The sequence below is a fragment of the Mustela nivalis genome (assembly GCF_964662115.1).
Source record: "Mustela nivalis genome assembly, chromosome: 8".
Lineage (NCBI taxonomy): Eukaryota > Metazoa > Chordata > Mammalia > Carnivora > Mustelidae > Mustela > Mustela nivalis.
The window spans coordinates 30,946,755-30,968,828 of record NC_139027.1 but is presented as its reverse complement, the minus strand read 5'-3'; the positions used below and the strand labels follow the sequence as shown (position 1 = coordinate 30,968,828).

General features: G+C 40.5%; 1 protein-coding gene across 23 annotated transcripts in view; it reads right to left on the bottom strand.

Annotated features, from left to right (window-relative positions):
• ARHGEF33 (Rho guanine nucleotide exchange factor 33) overlaps nt 1-22,074 on the bottom strand; it is a 124,841-nt gene that overhangs the window by 68,126 nt on the left and 34,641 nt on the right. For 20 of the 23 annotated variants that reach the window (XR_014315651.1, XM_082745706.1, XM_082745707.1 and 17 more), the window contains exons 6-14: nt 21,083-21,226; nt 18,624-18,788; nt 17,978-18,099; nt 16,899-17,041; nt 14,181-14,240; nt 13,156-13,380; nt 8,241-8,370; nt 2,601-2,733; nt 1,019-1,102 (exon numbers count right to left, since the gene is read on the bottom strand). Coding sequence is in view for 22 of the 23 variants with exons in the window: in XM_082745706.1 (XP_082601832.1) it covers nt 1,019-1,102; nt 2,601-2,733; nt 8,241-8,370; nt 13,156-13,380; nt 14,181-14,240; nt 16,899-17,041; nt 17,978-18,099; nt 18,624-18,788; nt 21,083-21,226 (1,206 nt within the window). In the remaining variant the exon portion in view is untranslated. The remainder of the gene's footprint in view (nt 1-1,018; nt 1,103-2,600; nt 2,734-8,240; nt 8,371-13,155; nt 13,381-14,180; nt 14,241-16,898; nt 17,042-17,977; nt 18,100-18,623; nt 18,789-21,082; nt 21,227-22,074) is intronic. The other 3 variants (XM_082745701.1, XM_082745702.1, XM_082745703.1) reach the window with 1 other exon arrangement.

Below are 22,074 nucleotides of genomic sequence, written 5' to 3'. Positions count from 1 at the left end.
TAGCAGGAAGCATATCATATAATTCTTTTGAATCCACTCAACTCTCCCAAACAACTCCTCCTTCCCCCCTCACTTTTTTTAGCACAGTGCTGGGCAGAAGTGGGCACTCAATAAATTATATTTGAGTTGAATGAATTCATTAAGATTCTCTTGGAATTACTCATTACATTGGCTTCTTAGTAGGCACCAAGGGTGGATTGGAGCCTCATGAGGGTAGAGAAAGAATATAACCAGTAACTGGTCAGCTGGGCTGGCAGAGGAAACCCGTTGGATTTTCTCCATGTCCCTTTCTTTCCCTTCCTTTCTATTCCATCCCCTCCACTCCCACTCCTTTCTTCCCCTCCCCTATCCTTCTCTTTCCTTCTTTTCCCTTTCTCAAATATTTGCTGTGTGCTAATATATGGTAGGCATCATACTTAGAGGGTTGGGAGTAGTAGAGGGGCTGAAGTACAACATTAATAAGAAAGAGACCCTCAATTCTTGTGAAACTTGATTAACTCTTAACTTTAGGCTTCTGATAGAGTTTCTTCCCACTGGCCTAAAATAACTAGAATTGTTAGATATTTATCTGGGCTTATGGAGCACTTAATAAAGCACTGCAGTAGCAATACTTAAAGCTACACGGTCAGAACCACTTTATGATCTTATAAACTGACAAATACAGGATGATTTGAGTTTAATATTCAGATTCAAGTTGTCTGATCCTGGGGCCAGGGGGAACCCTCATTCAGCATACAAGCTGTAGCCTGAAGATCTCTGCTAAGAACTCCTGCTTACTTTGTGCAAACTTCCAGTGAAATAGAAAAGAGAGTCAGTAAAGTAGGGCAAGGACCAAAGCACTGGCACTCATCCTTGAATGGGCTCCTTTAACCCCAGGTAGGAGTGTCCATGACTGTCTTCGAGCCATTCCCCAGCCTGGAAGACAAGCTGAGCACTTTGCATTCCCCAAGGTGGATGAGCAAATACCTATAGATACACAGGTAACTAAAGGGCAGTGCACACACAGAGTCACCATTACCTCCTTCAGAACAACAACATGAACCAAAGAGATGCATTCAGGCAGGTCCCTTAGGTAGGCAACGTAATAATCCAAGAAATTGTTCTTGAAAAAAAACACAAAAATGCATGGTAAGAACCTGGGAGCAGGAATAACAGCTAATATTTTTCCTAGAGTCATGTATATAAAAAAGGAGTACTTTGCAGAGATTATCTTAATCATTTATATAATGTCTTCATTAATATGGGTTTTTTTTTTTAATTCATTTCTTAAATCTTTGGTTTTAAGGTAAATATCACTATGGACTTGGGAACCAAAACTCAATATTCCTGTTTCAATGAGAGAAAGTGAAAAACCAACGCAACAGAGAGGGGCCACGTATGTTGAAAAAGTATTTTTTTAAATTGTTAAATGATTAAAATGCCCATTTTGTTTTTAAGTTACTTTTAATTTCAGTCATCTACATCCAATAAGGAACTTTGTCCAACCCTCCTCTTGGTGTCTAAACCAGTGATCTTCAACTTCTTCTATTAATTGTGTATTTCTACCAATTGCTTATTCACCTATGCTATTTGCTTTCAGGAAAACAGTTCTCAGTTTCTAAAGTTATATTCCCACAGATAAAACAATTCTCAGCTCAAGAAAGCATACTAAATGCAAATAAGTAAAAGTGATATTAGAGAGATTGCATTATATCCATATAAGTAAATAATTTACAAACTCTGTATTTCACCTACATCATAGATATACAGAGTTTGATTGCAGGCTAACTCTGGCTTGCAGACCAACTTTAATTAGCCTACACAATATTTTTTAAATAAGAAATGTTCACACAAAATTCAGGATTGCCAGTGTCTCTTAAAATATCAGAAGATCTGGCAACTCTAGTCCTTTCTTCCTGAATAATAATTGGATACTATTTCCTATAGAAAAGCATATGTGCTGAAGCTCACCTCCCAACAGTCCATATTGTACTACATTCTGCTTACTTCCACTCATTTACATCGCTGTCTGGCCCTGTAGGCATTTGAGTTCACATCTTCTGGCCCGGGTCATATTTTCTTTGCAGAACATTATAGAGATTTTGAAACTTACCACCCTTTTCTCCAAGGAAGTGAAAATAAAAACAAAAAACAAAAAACATTCAAGACAGATAACTGTGCGTCACAGTTTTAAATCTCTCTAAGGAATGAAATTAGGTGTGAAATACACACACATACACAAGCCCTCCTATATTTATTTTGTATATATGGATGGACATGTACAGGCTCGTGTATATATTTTTACACTAGTGTACACACACATTTATGTGCATCTTCAGTGGGGCGGTTGGATATAGTACAGTGAGATGTGATGAGTAGGAAGTTAGGAGGCGTAGGTCACAGATCCCCCAACTACCTAGCTAGCCGAGTGATTTCAACAAAGTCTTTTAATGTCTCTGAACTTTATTTCATTATCTGTAGAGTGAGGAGGTTAGACTAGATCTCAGCAGTTTTTCTAACTCTGAAAATCACTGATTTGAGGTCCTGCATTTAGAAGCAGACAAGGGAGACACAGATGCATGTAATTCCAAGTTTACGAAGGATTTTTTTAAAACACTTACCTCATCATTTGTCAACTTAAGGAATAAATCTCCAAGAACTCCTTGCCGTGGCCACTTCAGGACCCTTTCCTGCAGAGCATGAAGCAAATCAAGGTGCTGCTGGACAAGGTACCGTAAAGAGCCAGGGAAGAGGCTTGAAACAGAATAGAGATAGGATCACACAAACCAGCTGTACAGAAGAAAAGACCCTATAAGAACATATGCAGCAGGTTCCGTTTTCCCAGTCATTCTAAATATTCTGAGTCACTGCTCTGCATTCAGGATTTTTTTTTTAAGTTTGACATTATAGGCCTAATAGCAAATATCTATTTGCTATTGCTATTGCTATTTGCTATTTGTAAAAAAAAAAAAAAAAAAAGAAGAAGAAGAAGAAGAAAAAATAAAAAGACCCCTTTAGGGCTGCCTGTTGGCTCAGTTGGTTAAATGTCCGACTCTTAATTTTGGCTCAGGTCATAATCTCAGGGTCCATGTAGGGCTCCGTGCTCAGCAGGGGAGTCTGCTTGAGGATTCTCTCCCTCTGCCTCTGCCCCAACTCATGCACTCGCTCACTCTCTTTCTCTAAAATAAATAAATAAATCTGTTATTTTATTCTTTTCAAGAAGTCTTTTTAAAAAATAAAATAAAAGACCCCTTTATTAATAGCTCCTACACAAATGTATATTGCACTAATAAAGAACACATCACTTAAGTGGCTTTTTTTTAAAAGTTTATTTATTTTAGTAATCTAAAAATTCCAACTCACAAACCTGAGATCACACTCTTCCAGCTGAGCCAGCCAGGTGCCCCTTGAAAGGCCAGACTGTTACTGTTTCACTTACGAGACAGTAGAAATTCTAGGGGAACTCTTTTCCAAGATTTGAAAGTTATTCCCACTTGATGTGCAAATGAGTCTACTCTCATTAGTGTGGTAGAAGTCAGCACCTCGGTGGCATTTGCTCATTCTTAGCTACTGAGTAAGAGACTCCGATTTAGGTAAAAAGCAAAACTTGGTTAAAGCCGGCCCCTAAATGCTCAGAGGATGGGCATGTGAAAGTGCTCTTTTCCCTTCTCTTCTGGGCAAGGACACAGTCTTTCCTGGGGAGGCCTGGCTTGCTACTCCCTGGAGCTTCACAGAGCCCCATCCTAGCTGTGTTTTGTTGGTTTGTTTGTTTTTCCAGAGGAAATGAAGAGAGGAAGAGAGATGTCAGAGAAGGATGTGGTGGAGAGAGAGAGAATCACGGAGGAGGAAGGGGGTGCATGGGGAAGGGGGTGGGGGCAGTCAGGGCCCTGTAGGAATGAGGAGGGATGCCACAAGGAAATGGAGTTTTGCTGGGCTACTGCAAGAATTCGAGCTCCAACTTGGTGACTTATGGGAACTGAAAGTAGGTTCCCTTGTGCTTGCAAGACCGCAAGTTAAACGAAGATGAAAGTGAAGGTCTGCTTGTCACTGAGAGCTGAACGTACTTGGATATTCCCCCCCGGGTTCCACAAGAATAAGTGTCCAGTGGACAACTGGGGTGCTTTGCCAACCCTGAACAAGCAGACCTTTGTCGAGAACAGGAGAAAGAACATCAGTATGATAAGAAGCTTTTTCATCCTCCCCTCCAAAAAAAGAAATAAAATAAACATTAAAAAAAAATAAAAAGCTTTTTCAAACCATCTACAAGTCAAGCAAAGACTCCCCTGTGTCTATAGCTCCGAGAGACACAGATACCAAAGAGGGTGTCCAGCCACCTGTGAAAAGATACAAGGATTTCTTCACCCTCCCCGTCCCACGCCACTAGTCTCCACATAATTGAAGCCAGCTGGTCCATCAACACAAGTGGAGGGGCTTCCCGATCTAAGCCCTTATGGCTGGTACAGTGGGCTCAGAAGATCTAAGTAATCCCTGACAAGATCAGAGGGAATTTAGAGGGGCGGCTATAAGACAGTCTGTCTGTGGAGGAGAACACGAAGTTGATGGAGGAAAGCACCACTGACTGGACTGAAAGAGTAAAATACTGTACCTGTGAAAGTTCTCGATGTGATAGCTTTCTCCCCACCCAAGGTTACCATGACTTTCAGTGTGACACTGAACGATGTTAGGGTCTAATGCCATGGTGAGATCTGCCTGTGAGATGGGTTGTCCATATAGGTTATGTAATATTCCTTAGATGATGTCTTGTCTTTTTCTCTTTCTTTACTCCTCTCTTGGCCTTGCCTGGCCTCACCTGGCCTACACTTCTTTCTCTTTCTTTTGGGAAAGCTGCCTTCTGCTATACCGTGACCAGTGTCCTTGCAGAATTGGAGGGCTGGTAACTTGGCTGGGGTCCAGCTGCCTCCTGGACGACATGTCCACTGGGGTAATAGTTTGAGATTTCAGGGTGAGGGTCCGAAAAGGGTAATGTTCCCATCAAGTATCACGGAAACACAAAAGTTCTATGAAAAGCAATGGCCTACAGTGGGTTCTGTACCAATATTGGAAAAAAAAATTTATTTAACAAGGATATTATTGAAATCAGAGAGGAGTGTGGAGGAGGTGAGCCAGGAGACGGAGAGCAGAAGGAGAAAGAAGCAAACAATGCAGACACACACGTAACCTGCTTCCTTGTTTGGCCTAGAGCCACACCTGACTCCCAGAAGCAGCTTTTTCACAAAGATAAAAGTATAAGCACTCAACTTCTCATCTATTCCTTACTAGGGTTGAGATGATAGAGAGTAATTTGAGTAGTTCATTCTTTTTAAAACCTTCCAAGTTATTTCAACTCCCACAATACAGGACTTAAACAAGGGAAATAAATTAAAAGCCATCAAAGAAAACCCAGTTAGAGTTTCAAATCAATAGCTTTGCTCTTGCCCATCTAATTTTAGGCCAGAATAACTCCTGAGCTCCAGTCCCAGGATGTGGGCGCTGATGACGAAGCATGTGCCACCTGGTGGTGATCCGTGGCACACGGCCTTCTTGGCGGATGTTCAGCTCAGGAGCCTGACTCAGGCTGACCTTGCCCCCCCCCCCGCCCCCCGCCCACGACCTTCTACCAAGGATTCTGACAGATAGGACTGTTTGATCATGAGCTTGTAACTCTATCTAGGCGTATCAGACCAGGGAAAGCCAAGAACTGCAACTTCTGTGATACTCTAACAAATGAACAACCTCCCACAAGGTCCACTCAGACCTCAGTTGGTGGCTGGGGCCCCCTGCAGCTTCCAGCCCTTTCGTTCAGCCAGGGGCAGGCCTGGCTTAAAATACGCTGAGAAGGCTGTTGAGGGCTTTACTTTTCTCCAGGAAAAACCTGGAGTTTTATCGTGTAGGTTTGAAAAGATGTGACAACCTCAGTTTTGAGGGTCCAATTGTAGTTACACTGGGTTTTATTCTCACCCCCGGGTTACTTTACAGCAGGGGTGGAAAGTGCTGGTGGCTTGCAATGTCTGATGGGAAAGGTGGGGCATGTTGCTAATTTATTTTCATCTTTGCATGGGGAAAATGCCAGAAGAAGAAAGGAATAATCTCGTTCTGTTGTGTATTTCGTTCAGCCGGCCTATTTAAAGTACCCAAGGAGGCTTCAGAAAAGCTTAGGAAAAAGAAGAAATGTAGTGAGTGAAGGAGGATATTGGAAATCTAAGCCCAAGGTGGAAAAATGGCAACACTGCTAAGCTCAGAACTCGAGTCTTTATATTAGTCCTAAGAGTATTGACTTATAGCTTCACTTGTCTTGGTTATGAAAAGAAAAAAGAAGGTTAGTTTAGTAAATAACTAACATCAATAGCATTATTGTGGATGTGAGAAATAACTGCTTTTATATTATATGATTATATGATATTATATGACTATATGGTAGTTTTAAACTTTTTTTAATCTCAGGCTTTGCGGAGCGGAGGGGGGGGGAGATAGGTCATGAGTCATGAAAGAACATCCTAGAAAAGCAGGAAGTGATGGCAAGTAGGAGAGAGCTTCAGTGAGCCAAGAACATTTCTAGCATCCCTACCTGACAAATCAGTTGAGATCTGAAGGGAAGTTTACACTGAAATAGGAAGAGTCATCTGGCTAAGAAACCCGACATGCTGATAGTCAGGTGATGTCTTGGAAACGACATGGTCCTCAGAGGAGTGGTGGGATGTGGAAAGGTCACAAGGACAGGGGGAGACAAGCCTGGGTTCGAATCCTCACACTAACTGACTATTTGGCTTTAAAGCCCTCTGGGCCTTAGTTTCTTCATCTACAAGTTAGTCTTCACAGAGTTCTTGTGAAGATCTCATGAAGTTATCAATGAAGCACCTGGTTACTGTGTTCCAGAGTAAACAATTCTCTCTTTCTCTCTCGTTGCCCCATCCCCAAATTTTCAGAGATGAGGAGGAAATGCTGCTGGCTTAGAATCTCGGATGTGGAAGCAAAACTACACCAAAAGGTAGACTTGCCTTTTGATTTCATTAATGTAAATGGAGCAGGTCTCTAGCAACAGGGAAATAGCTAGAGTCCAGACAGACATCTCAGAGGGCCGAAGGGGCAGTGTGGGAGGGGAGCATGAACCCGATTCCAGACGGGGAAGGAACAACCAGCGAGAATCCAGGGGGCCACTGAAAGAGGGTGATGCTCTGTCCAGGGCCTCCAGAGGTCAGAGCTTTAGCCCTGTCACATTACCCTTTCTGTTCCTTGTTTTCTGTACTTTGCTTTGCAGTAAAATGATTCTTAAAAAGAGTCAAGCCACTTTCGAGTCTGTTGGGGAATATTCCCTCACCTCGGACATTTAGATGGGGGGAGCATCGTGTTCTGGTGACTACGTATATTGCTGGCAGCCGCAAAGCCAAGTAAAATTGGGGGATGTTAAAGAGTGAGAAAATACAATTACAGGCTTCCCGAGATAGATTCACGATTTATGAGCCACCAGTGTCTAAAACCCAATTGACTATTTAGACTATTAATGCTACATTTATCTGTAATAGTCCATAATCCAGACTTTCCATTCTTTCGGTTTGGCCTTTTCCTCAACTAATCTGGATTATCACATCTTCACGATGTTAGTCCTTTCCACCAAATCAGAGTTTCCTCCTTCCTGCTTTTCTTAATGGAGGAGAAGCAGAGAAGATATAAAGATGATGAACAGAAGGACCGAGGGATATTGTAATCTTGGAGTTAGCATGCCTTTCGAATAGACCCTTTGGAAGCACGCCCCACCACACACACACACACACACACACACACACACACACACACACCACTTATGCACCGTGTAGTACTGTGGGATCACGAGGATATACATATAAGAAAGGTCCAAGTCCAGAGTTAATCAGCCCTGTACCATTTACGTAATGGCTGCTTAATGTTTCAGACCTCCACCACGTCCATTCCCGCCTACCTCCATGAGACCTGAGATCCCAGGAGGAGACACAGATGGCAACAGAGAGCAATGTCTCCCTCACCCATAGCATTTATCCCCCCTTTGGGTTCTTTACAGACACTCCAGGGACACTGAAGATCTCAGAGACTATAATTCATTTTCTTATCTGCCCTAAGTCTAAATTTGAGACTTGCCAGGTGTTACCTGCTGTCACTGCCTACGCTCTTTTCAAAGACTATTTCTGGAACTCTTCACAGGTCCCAGAATTCCCCAAGTGGAAACAATAAACAACTTACCTTAAATTTTAATCAATCTGAAAAGCAAAGGCAATGAACACATTGGATACCTTCTCTCTTTGGAATTCCTCTTTCCATCTGACCCTTGGAATGTTGCCTTGATCTTCAGGATCAGAGAGATGTTAATGACATATTTTCTCTCTGACTCAAGCAGTTCTAGAGCCACAGTCTGTCTTTTAGCTTTAAAAAACAAATCAAAGAGGAAATTGTCAACCATTCCTTCCCAAAATCGATCAAATGATAGAAAGCAATAAAAAGACATTGAAAGCAATAAAAAGAGACATCAGCAAGTTTTCAGAAGATGGAAAACAGAATGGAAACATGGTAATTAATCTAGCAGTGTAAGGGCACAGAATCTTGGTGTTCTCATCTGCAGATGGAAAATCTGCTGAGAAGCAGAAAGACTCAAGTAGTGAAGGCACCAGGTACTACAGAAAGTACAAATAAGAAGCAATGCTGAAAACAGGAGACTTAGTCTACATATAGGGCAATTGAACTTCCAGGATCTTCTCCCCATGCCAGATGGCTTCCTCATTCACCACCACCAACACCCCCGCCCCCGCCACTACCCCCTGCCATGAGAAGATGGGAAAAATTAAACTAGAAGGGCCCTTATCTTTGGGGTCTGGGCTCAAGACTGTAGAGGGAAGGGTTGAGATGCCAACATGAAAACAAGGGGACTCAGAGAAGGCTTGCATACTGAATGGGGAGACTCCAGTAACCCCTCCCCCTGCAGGTCTTCCCACAATGCCAGCAGCCAGAGTTATACTCTCCAGGCAGGAGACTGGAGGATCTTTCACTGAAGAAAATGAACAACCCAAGGGAAAAGGACCAACAGATACTGACATAAAGAGGTCAGCCACCAAAAGTTAATTTGCCACCGGATTAGCCTATAGTGAAGTCCATTTACTGATAAGCTTGTCCAACATAGAATTGTCATTTCTTTTTATTTAGGGCCTTTCTCTTGGATATATATATATTTTAAAAAATCAGATAAGTATCCTCAGACATTTGAATTAAACTTACACCATAAATGAAAGAGAAGAAAAAGGTATATATACATTTTGAATAAGTATAGACAATGCAGGGGATGTATTATATGGTATGGTTAATAGTGTTGTTTTGCATAATTGAAAGTTGCTCAAAGAAAAAAAAATTTGTAGCTATGTATGGTGATGATGTTAACTAGGCTTATTGAGGTGATCATTTCACTGTATATACAAATATCAAATCATTATCTTGTACATCTGGAACTAATATAATGTTGTATGTCAATTATACATTAATTTAAAAAAAGAGACAACACAGAAACAAAACTTTTTAAAAATCCTATAATTAAGGGGTACCTGGATGGCTCAGTTGGTGAAGCACTGACTTTTTTTTTTTTTAATTTAAGATTTTATGTATTTATTTGACACAGAGAGAGAGAGCACAAACAGGGAGAATGCCAGGCAAAAGGAGAGGGAGAGACAGGCTCCCTACTCAGCAGGGAACCCAATGTGGGACTCCATCCTAGGGGTCATGACCTGAGCTGAAAGCAGATGGTTAATGGACTGAGCCACCCAGGCACCCCAGTGGAGCACAGATTCTGGATTTCAGGTGGGGTCCTGGTCTGGGGTCTTAGGATCCAGCCCCGCATTAGGCACCCTGCTTAGCAGGGAGTTTGCTCAAAAATTCTTTCCCTCTCCCTCTGCTCCTCCCACCACTCACACATTCTCTCTCTATAATAAATAAATAAATAAATAAATAAATAAATAAATAAATAAATCTTTTTTTAAAAAATCCCATGATTAATGTCCTCAAAGAGATACGAGAAAAACATTCTGCCTATTTAATAGTTACAGGATGCTACTTTTTTTTTTTTTCTTAAAAGAAGAGAACATTCCAAAAAGAAAAAAGGAGGAGGAGGAGAAAATTTTGGCATTTTTTCAAAGATAAAAGGGTGGCAGATAAATCCTGCCTTCTTCCCCACTCCCCACCAAAACAAGAAAGAGACATGATGAAGAAAAAGAGACTAGAAAAAGATGGTATTGGAGAACATCAATCCAGGAAACCCAACGTCAAATTAGTAGAAATTGTAGAGAAAAGAAAGAAAATGGGTGAAAGGATATTATCAAATTAATAATAGAAAAAAAAATACCAGGAGACACCTTTCTGGAGGAAAGGGCCCACTGTGCACAGCATAATTAATGAAGAAGATTCTCACACTGCTGTGACACGTTAGCATACCAAAGGTGAAGATCCTAAAAGTTACCAGAGAGAATAATCAGGTACAATACAAAGGACTGGGGATCAGAATGGTATTGCACATTCCAAGAGTAACATTGGAAACTAGAGGACAGTGGAACATTTGGTTCAAAATGATGAGGGAAAATGATTTTGTATTCACCTAAATTATCAACAAAGCATATGGAAGCTACTGGACGATGGGTTCTATGAAACAAGAAGTAAACCAAGAAACCAACAAGGACACACAAGACAAAAACAAACAAAAGGGAATCTAACATAAGAGAACTATGAAAGGAATTCCTCGGAAGAGTAGAAAGTCCCAGGATGGGGTAGGATGACAGAGGACTCTAGGGCAAAGGCTTTGGTGGGGAAGGAAAGAAGAAGAATGTAATTGATAGATTTTCCATTACACTGCTAAGAAAAATTAAAGAAGACCTATATAAAGGGAGACATACACCATGTTCTTTGATTGGAACACTCAATACTGTCAAGTTGTAAATTCTCTACTCATTGGAATAAAAAGAATATAGAGTCTAGAATTAGACCCACCTATATGTGAATCACTTGATGTTCTTTACACAATTCAATATGGAAAGAAACAAAGATATTTTTAATAAAAGGTGCTGAAGCAGTTGGACAGCCATATGAGAAAAAAATGAACCTGGATTCCTTCCTCACACCATACATCAAAATCTATTCAAAATAAATAATAGATTGGAGCTCCTGGCAGACTCAATCTGTAGAGCATGCAACTCTAGATCTTGGGGTCATGAGTCTGAGCCCCACATTGGGCATAGAGTTTACCTAAAAAAATCTAAAAAAAAGATAAGTAATAGATCTATATGTGAAAATTCAAACTATAAAGATTTTAGAAGAAAACATACTAGAATATCTCTACAACTCTGGGATAGGCAAAAATCTCTTGGAAGGACACATAAGTCACAATCTATATAAAAAAGTTAAAATTTACTAACTTCCCCAAAATTAAGAACATCTATTCATCAAAAGACTATTAAGAATATGACAAGGCAAGCCATATACTAGAATAAAATATTCTCCACACATACATCTAATAAAGAAATCATATCCAAAATAGATTAAGAAATTTTACTAATTGATAATAAGAAGATAATGCACTTTAAATGTTGGACAAAGTACTTACACGGACACTTCATAAAAGAAGATGTACAAATAACTAAAACCACATGAACAGATGCTCAACATCATTAGTCATCAGGGAAGGGCAAATTAAAACTTCAATATCAGTATACCTCCCTGAGAATGGCTAAAACTAAAATATTGGGAAGCGTGTGAAGCAACCAGAACTCGTGGACATTACTGGATGGAGTATAAAATGCCCCAACCACTTTGGAAAACTGTTTGATGTTTTCTTTCAAAGTTTAGCATAATCCTGTCTCCTAATCCAGAGATTCCACTCCTACATATGAATCCAAGAGAAATGAGGGCTGACATCCAAAAAAAACTTGTACAAGAATATTCATATTCATTTTGCTCATAATAGCCCTGGACTGGTAACAATCCAAACATCCATCAACAGGAGAACAGGTAAGCAAATTGCGGTAAATTTATTTAATGATTGAAAAAAGAAATGAACTACACATTATACTGAGAGAAAGAAGCCTGACTCAAAAGAGTACACATTGTATTATTCCCTCTGTATGAGGTCCAAGAACAGATGAAACTAATCTACAGTGACAGAAGTTACAATAGTGGTTCTTCCGGTGGTAAGATGCATGAGAGAACTCTCTGGGGTAACAGAACTGTTGTAATCTGATCCAAGTAGTGATCACAAGAGGCTACACATACATATAGAAAAAGTCAATGAGCTTAAACTTAACCTTTATGAACTTTGCTGTACATAAATTATCCCCCAGTAAAATACTGATTTAAAAAAGGCAACATAAACCTGCTTTAAAACATGGAAGCAAGTACCAGAAGAAACTGTGAAAACAATTTAAAGTGCTTGCTGTTTTCTTCCTAGTAAATGTTTTAGTACTATTTAATCTTGCACATGTTCGATAGTAAAAATTAATTTTTTAAAATTGCCTTCCACTGGGGCACCTGGGTGGCTCAGTGGGTTAAAGCCTCTGCCTTCGGTTCAGGTCATGATCCCAGGGTCCTGGGATCGAGCCCCGCATCAGGCTCTCTGCTCCGCGGAGGGCCTGCTTCCTCCTCTCTCTCTGCCTGCCTCCTTGCCTACTTGTGATCTCTCTCTCTGTCAAATGAATAAATAAAATCTTTAAAAAAAATTGCCTTCCACAAAATATTTGGGGGGAAGTGCCATTATGTGACCTCTAATAAGTGTTGAGTAACAATCTGTGATACAAAGGAGAGGAAGGAAGGAAGAAGGAGAGAAGAGGACATTCCCTGTTGCTGTGTTTGGTATTTTGGTGGCAGAATACTGATCCAAAATGCACATATTGAAGATTTCGCATCACTGACTACATAGTTCACACAATGCTGCCCTCCTCATCACCAACTTTATGCCTTTTGTCCCCCCCCAAGTCATAGATACCCAGATTAGAGGTGCTGGTCCCAAGCTGGCCATGTGACCTCAGGTGGGTCCCTCCACCTCCATAATCTTTAGCGTTCATCTGAAAAGGCAACTGGAGACTAAGTGGTCTCATATGTCCCTGAACCTATACTGCAAGGATTCTAGCCTATAGGTTTCCTGTTCTGCACAATTTCAGCCTGTTATTTCCTCTCGGGACTTACCAGCTAAAGAGGTTTCACATAAAACATTTTCCAAGGAGCTGTGTCTGCCCTGGCCAGCATCCTTGAGTTTATCTGGGTGGTCTTTCGTGACATATTCCTCGCCCCATTCTTTGCCATCCTTTGGCTGCCTCCACACACCAGATGAGAGATGGCTCTTGGGCTGGATATCAGCCGAGAGGCAAGACTTCAGGTTTTCTTCTGCTTCTGGAGTTGTTGGGTTCATCCCTGAAAAATAACACCTGCTGTCCAGATCTGACTTTAAAAAACAAAACAAAACTGTATTTTTTATTAACTCTGAAATATTATGCCCTTGTATGGGTACAAACTGTCCCTCAAGGATTAAATACATCAACTAAGGTTTAAAAGTGTCCACAGTGGCAAAGGATCTGTCTCCAGCCTATACATCCTCAACGTAGTCTCTAATACATAAGGCATTTTTTAAACGATAAATTTATAAAATAGTATAATTAATTTGTAGTAAGTGTCCATTGACTCCCTGTATCTCCTTCCTTTTAGGCAAGCACATCAGGGGGAAAAATGCAGAGGAAGAAAGATGCCAAAGACAATGTTTTCTTTTGGAATATGTCACCCTTGGCCCTGATAATGGTAAGTTGCAAAAAGGAAGGAGGAATGGAGGGAGGGAAGATGAAATAATTTATAAAATACTGGTGGATAACTTTTAAATTAAGTAAACTATTAAATGTGTCCATATAAAATTTATTTTATGCTACATATACCTATGAGTTTCTTAGCAAATATTATCTCAGTGGTAATTGACATGAGCCAGAAAGAAGCAAGAATACTGGCTTTGTCTTGAACTTCTCCACCCCCTCTCTCTCCTTGGTTTAACTGAATCACTGACTTACTCCACTAGACATCTTGGAGTCTTAGTAACCACAGTGCTGTATCTTGCCTGACTATTTTCAAGCCTGGTTTGGGACTGAGGTACTAGAAGCGAGGAAGTTAAGTTGGAAGCTGGGAAAGGGTAGAGTTTCCAGAAAAGAACTAAACACAGAGCTACTTACCAGGACCCATCATCCCCTTCACATTACTGTCTGCGACATGCATGGATCTGGACTCTTGGGCTGCAGAGAAAGGAAAATTTCCATCAGTATCCTCTAACAGGGGCTGGCACCTTCTATGAGCCAGACACTTGGGACAGACTCAGAGTTGACAGCTTACTGAGGGAGACAGAAGAGCCAAAAATAAAATAAAATTTCAAGTGCTCACTATTTTCACATTTGTAAGAAGATATAATAAGTGGCACTTACCTCCTAAACTACCACAGAATTAAATGAGTTAATTTGTGTAAACTGCACAAAGTAAGAGCTAAATTCTTGTCTAACTATGATGGTGAGGATGAAGAGAGTCAGCGATGCTGTCCAGACGTAAGTCAGACCCTGCCACTCCTCTGCTTAGCCCTCTCATGGCTTCCCCGGTCAACATAGAAGCCCAAGGCTTTATAATGACCATAAAGCCCTAAAATATCTGCCCTCTCCCATGCCTGCTGTTTCCTGCTTTTCTTAAAAACTTCATCTTCGGTCGTCTCTCTTGTTCACTCTGCCTTAGCGCCACTGTTCCTGCTCCAACTTGAACATCTCAACGATGTTCCCCGCCAGGAGCTTGGCATGGGCTGTTCCCTTTCTTCCCCCTCTGTATGCATCAGCTCACACCCTCACTTCCTTCCGGTCTTTACCTGGCCCTGTTCTCTAAAATTACAGCGGTGTTTCCCTATTTTTCTCCCTATCACTAACAAATGACACATTTTATCTAGCTTGTTTGTTGTCGGCTTCCACGAGGGCAGGGATGTTTATCGTTTCGTTCATTACTATCTCTCACCATCTACGTCAGCGTCTGGGGTGATGGATGGATAGAAGGAAAGACAGACAGGTAGTGGGACAGTCAGCACCTTGACTGCAACCTCATGAAAGACCTTGAGCCAGAGGCACCCACAGATTCCTGACTCGGAGAAACTAGAACATGATGAATATTTTGCTATTTCAAGCTACTGAATTTTGGAGCAATAAGCAACAATTGCACCATTTTATAACAGTGGGTAAGTGGGTAAGCCAACCCTTTCTAAAGTTTGGCCCTTGGATCCTGAGTTTTAGCATAACCTATCCTATCCAGAATGTCTTCTTATGGCACATTATTTGGGAAAAATTCTGCAGTAACTCAGTTGACTAAACTATGTTATATAAGCCACTTCTATTATAACAGGGAAGTAAGGAAGAGTTGCTACCACACAGCTCATTGAACTCCATCTAAGCACTTCGCAAATATAATTTTTAATCTTTTATCTTATGAACACGTTCAACTTCCCCAGCAGACCTGGCATTGATCTGACCTCTCCTTTCCGAGGCAATCCTATATTCTTTCCTAATAAGACCATCTTTTTACGTCCTGCTCCTCGTGACATGGAGCAGAGAAAATAGAACCACCTGTGATGAACCTGCTCCGTCCCCAGATGGATCAGTGAGTTTTCCCAGGCTGCACCTATCAGTCTCTAAAGTACCGACTCAAAGGGATAAAAAAACTACAAAGAAAAAAGCAGACTCATACTTTGAAGTTATACAGATTAAAAGCCATCTGATTTAGATTTTTTAATTTAGTGATTTAAAACACATTCATCGTCTAGGAATACATTGTGCCTTAAGGCATAAGGGTAGAAAGCCACCAGCCCTACTCCAGAGGAGCTTACAATCAGTTGAGAAGGCCTTGAGCCTCGTTTGGAGACCTTCTATATGTTAGCCAAAAAAATTAAAAAAAAAAAAAAAAAAGACAGTTCCTCTAAACATTAATGTCTATATCACCCTGCAGCACATATAAGGTGCTTTATTAGACATTGCTGAGCATACAAAGACAAGGCAAATGTGTAACCAGACATGGTCATAGACGAAGGTGGCTGGATGGAAAGCCAGTTTCTTTAGCTCTGCCCAGGAGCACTTTTCTGGCATCTGTTCTCGCATCCCTCAGATCAGGGGTGTTGCTAATGACTGTCAGTCCACAGACAGCACCAGCCCTGGGTGTCCAGAGAAAGAGGCGTACAGAATTACACTGTCACTTGTGTCACTCCCAGCCACTTAAGGCAGATATGATTTTCTCCTCTATCAGTGAAACCTTGCTGAAGAAAGAGCTGAACACACAGTTTTATGCTAAGAATATGCCTCTCTTTAAATTATCTATGCAGAGAGACAAGGGTGGAAAGTAATGTGGAAAATAAAACAAGTTATTAGAGTGAATAATTTTTCCAACATTTTCCTCCTAGGGTTAGTGCTTGAAATTTAGAACCCAGATAAGTATCCCCCCCCCCCCAAAAAAAAATCTTTTAAAATTGGGCAGATTCCTCTGGTCTCTTAGACTCCTCTGGATTCTTTTTTTTTTTTTTTAAGGTTTTATTTATTTATTTGACACACACAGAGAGAGAAAGAGTACAGCAGGGGGAGCTGCAGGCAGAGGGAGAAGGAGAAGGCTTCCTGCTGAGCAGGAAGCCGGATTTGGGGTTCCATCCCAGGACCCTGAGATCATGATCTGAGCTGAAGGCAGAGGCTTAACACACTGAGCTGCCCAGGCATCCCAGGATCCTGTGGATTCCTATAAATTCCAGTTATAGGAGGAAAAATTCTGAGCTATACATCATTTTCCTATAAGGATACAAGACATAAACCCATTCTCACTATTACTCAAGCGCTAGGAATCAAGGGGAAAGGCTGGGCTAATTCAGTATGATTTGCAAACTGTACCTTTTTCATAGGCCTGAGAAGGCAAAAGATTTGTAAAGTCTTCACTTGGAAGAACAGGCTCAGGGATATTGATCGAACGGAAAGGACTTCCTTGTGCCTGAGCAGGCCCAGCCTGCGAGCCATGTTCTTCTTTCTGAGTTTTCCTGGGGAAGGAAAACAAAGGGTCTTAATGCCTGATGGGTTAAGAAGAGAATCAGTTCAGAATAATTCAAGAAAAATTCTGAATTATTAGGTTGAACCATATAAAAGTGCTGTTTTTATAAATTAAAAAGTTAGATACTACCCGTTCTTAGGGTTCAACTTAATTCATCGCCAAAGCTGGAGAAAAAAATTTCAAATATATACAAATCACATCCTAATTGTAATATCTAAATGTTTGTTTTTCTGTTCCTGGTTTCCTTGTCATCAGAGTTATCAATGGTGACAATTTGCTTGGGATGATTTAGATTCACTCAACAAAGCAACACAGAGGTACCAGGAAGTAGCAGGTCTTCAACCACAAACAACAAGACATTCTTTGGGGTCACACAAATATTATTACCATATTTCTATTCTAAATTTATAATTTAAAAGTTCCAACATGATATAACAATAATGATTAGATATGTTTAATGGTAAACCTTAATTGATTCAAGCAGGTTGGAATATTAACATAAATGTATTTTGGATGGTAGACGTAAACTAGTAGTAGCGTTAGAGAAATTTTAGAAAACTAATTAAAAAAGAAAATCACGAGTGACCCCACTATCTTAACACACAATTACCATCCTTAAATATATCTTTCTAGTTGTTAGTTTACATGTTTTTTACAGTTGAAATAAAAGTCTACATGTCATTTTATATCCTTTTCATTTCACTTCCTATTGTATTGAGTGCATTTTCCATGCAACAGTTACCAACCATTTTTAAACATAACTGATTTTTATGATTCTATAACCTCCATCATAAGCTGACCTGCAGATCCCACCAGTATATAGCCACTTAGCTATCTGCTGAGAGAGGGGTTGGAATTCTCAGTGTCACTGTGCAAGACTCTGCTTATGGGTTTGCCATTGGGCGGTTTTGTGTAAGCCACTCACTTGGCTTTAACTTTTCGAGATTCCCTTCTCTTTTCCTGCTGAAGTTGTTCAATTTTCTGTTGCATTTCTTCTTGCTTGGAAGTGATGGCTTGAATCATTGACATGGCATTGCTCAGCTCTTCCTGAAAAATAGAAATTGATACATATTAAATTTGGTAAAAGGTAAAAGGGGTGAAAGGATATACCATGATATCTAGTATACAATAAGCTTTTAATACATATTTGTTCAATGAATGAGAGATGAACATCTTACTTCTATTGTAGTCTATAATTTTTTTTCTAAAGATTTTATTTATTTATTTGACAGAGAGAGAGAGAGAGAGAGAGATCACAAGTAGGCAAAGAGGCAGGCAGAGAGAGAGGGGGAAGCAGGCTCCCCACTGGGCAGAGAGCCAGATGTGGGGCTTGATCCCAGGACTTTTGAGATCATGACCTGAGCTGAAGGCAGAGGCTCAACCCACTGAGCCACCCAGGTGCCCCTGTAGTCTAAAATTTTAACACAGAGATTCAAGAAAGAAAAACATGAAACAGATTTTTTTTTCCGTGACAATTAGTGAATTTGGCTGCTACATGAAAGGTGTTTTTCTAAGTCTGTGACTAAGACCAAGAACCCTTTGTTTAGCTAGGGAATAGAAGAGGAACCGACCTTGAAATAGTTCAACGAATTCTTCATCTCAGTAACTTTTTCTTCCATGGAACATCGGCAGCTCTTAACCTTCTCTTCCAAAGCATATTCTCCATGTTGAATTCTTGACAGTTCTTGCATTGCTTCCGTGAATCCAGTTTTGAGTTCAGAGGCCAAGGCCTGCAACTAAAGACAATCACCAAGAGTGAATTCAGTTTTCTGTAAACTGTTATAAATACTACCACTGGCCCCTTGAGTTTTCATTTTGTTTGAGTCACCAGGCCCCTGAAAATCTACAGACCTCATTTCCTGGTAGACTAAAGTTTAGACAACATATGGCAAACTTGGTCCCATTCTTTTAGGGAAAGAGGGAATTTTTTATATAGCACATGCCAAAGCTTAACAGTGACAAGCAAGCAAACCATTAAGTTTACAAGTGCTCCTGTGAGCTACTGTTTATTCTAACACCTTTGATTAAAACGAGATTTACTTGAAAAGCAACATATGCATGTGAAATACAATCTGATCCAATAACTCTTTTAATCCCATGAAAGAAGGGATGGGTCATATTATCCCTGGTGTTGTAGAAGATGAAGAAATTCAGTTATATTTCCCTTTAAAAATTAAATGATAGAAAGAGTAATAACTAGGCATATCTGAGAATTTATTTGAAAGGGAAGAGGCCATATATATATATATATATATACATTATATATATATGATGATGTCATGGAAAAGGTGTAAATGGCATTTGCATTTGAGTAGCAGGAAATAACTACAGTGTTAGGAGCTCAGCACACTGTTGCTGATAGTGATGTTGAATTATCTTCAGGAGTCAAGCCTGGTCCTGTAGGAGTGCACACATGGGACTTCTGTTGTCAACTTCCATACCATGAAAAATGTATCAATTCTGCAGTCAGATAGGGTACAAATTCTAGCTCTCCTATGAGAAGTAAGACCTCAGGCAAGTTGGTTAACCTCTTTGTAGCAGTCTCCTCCTGCATAAAATAACTACTGTGACACCTATTTCACAGGGCTGTCTGAAGATTCAATGAATACATGTAGGTAAGCTTCCTGCCACAGTGCATGCTTGGTACAAAGAAGGTGTTCAAGAAATTTAATTCTTCTCCCCCTTTCAGTGACACATCAAAAAGTTAAGCACAAACAGAAACGTGGAGAAAATGGAACGCTTCTAAAGTTCGGGTTGTTGGTTTTTTTTATTGAACAATATAAAGAAGCATTTTCAACACACAGAAAGTTAAGATAATAATAACAATAAGATAATAACATTACTTTCTTGAAATTCATGATCTTACACTCTGCTAAGGAGAGGAACTCGGAGCTTCAGTTCTCTCTTTGAAACAAAACTTTTGACAACATTAACAAAATTCCTTCCAATGTGTACTTCTAAACATTTTCAGAATCTGGTCATCCAAAATGATTCCAGCTCACAACGACACCTCCCACCATGAAATGACTTGGTCTCCTACACCATATTTTTAAAATATAGGGTTTTGTGGTTCACTGTGCCTCACAAAGGTTTCTTTCAAGGGGCGGGAATAGTGAGAAATAAGAGGAGCCAAAGAGATCATTCTGAGGACAAAAGCAGGACCTGCCAAGCATTCAGGGCTGGAAGCCTGAGAAACAACACGAGCCATCTATATTTCGCCACAATCATTTTTAATTTTAATTAATCTTTGCGATGGATCTTTGTACATGTCCTAATCTAGTCATCATAATGGATTAAATCACCAAGTCCACTACCTTTGATCTGATAATTCTCATTATGTAAATTCATCTTCAGTGAACAAAATAAAATCGACGGCAATATAATATCAAAACAAAATCTGTGCAAGTATTAAAATTGAAGGAAGGAAACCTGCCATTCATTCAGGTGCTCTGGTTTTCTGTTTGGAAAAAAAAAAAAAAAAGGGAACCACTATCCGACAGAAATAGGTTTCATTATCACTGCTCCCTCAGGTGGATGTACGGAGTTTTCCCCAGGAACCAAAAGACAGCAGGAGGATCCTAGGGGAAAGGACTTTTCCTCACCTGTAGAACCCCAGCTCTCAAAAAAAAAAGGAGTTTCCCTAAGAGCCAGGTTATATAGGGACTTGGGGGATTTTGAAACCATTTTAGGTTAGGAACCCATTTCTTTCCCATTTATTACTTTGAGCCCCTTGGGTACCTACCACCAAAATAACACTATTGACTGATAAACAGCTTTCCATCCACGGGTCAGCCAAGGAAAGGATGCCACATGTGAGCATAAGCACACCGTAAACGTGTCGTCTTGAAGACGGCCCGGGGCTCAGCCTCTTGAGCTGCTACAGACTAGTTTTCCAGTACCAACTGGCCGTTCCTTGTGAATAAAAAACACTCTGAGGACATGGACTTAACATCTTTTCTCTGCTCTCTCTCTTCAGCTCTCTCATTTGACAGCCCACAGCCCACCCCAAGGATTAGAAATGGGTGTCTACCTTGTTCTCCAGCGAGTTGAACACGTTCCTCATCTCGTTGATTTTTTCGTGAAGCTGCTCTAGAGAGGTTATGATCCCTCCGTCCTGCCGCTGGAGGCGGGCTCCCACCGGAGGCAGGTTCAGGGAAGACTTGTACTTCGAAGCCTAGGGTACCACAGAGGGCATCTTAGGCTCAAAGAAATAGGGGAGAGGAGTCCGAATTCTTCCTATTTCCTGTTCTTAATTTCTGTTTCTCAATGTTCTTTACTTTCTTGGCCTCTTAACTCTTCTCAAGGTGAATTTTAATCAATGTCTTCCCATCACTTTTCACCAAAGTTCCCTCAAACTAAATTTTCATAAATGATGCAAGTTGTTCCAACTTGTTTTTCACACAGACTTGCCCTTCATTCTGTTCCACTTTCAAGGTCAAAGTCTAGTCTGAGTCCAACTCAGGGGACTGGGCCTGGGCCTTGAGATCCCTGCTAAGTCATAAATGTCAAGATTTGAGGAAGCTCCACAAGGCAGGCCAAATTCCTACAACACCTGATGACAGACTCTACGAAGCAGCACACAATGGCAAGGATGCCAACGTAATTGCTTTGGTTTCCCCCAAACCAGGGTTTGTACAGAGGAAATACGGTCTTTCTGCCAGTTTTCATCCTCTTCATGTTAGGCCTCTTTAATAATCCCCAGATATATGATAATTTAAAACAAAAAGTGGGCAGCAAGTCGTTCGAGTGGTCGAGTAAATTTCCCAAATCTACTCTTCTACACCCCCTGCAGAAGTTGACCCTTAACGTCATTCTTATAGTGCACGACTGAAGAAGATGTGAAGCAGGACATGCCGGAAATTTATCTTATCAATCTGGGAATTACCACAGGTCTAGTAGAATTAATTTCTCTGGTGTTGGGAGATATTCCTTAATGGCAAAAAGAGACTGAGGCTCAAAAGGGACTTAACAAATCCTAGAAAACTTTCAAAGGCAATTTTAATGATGAAACCTATTACTGTA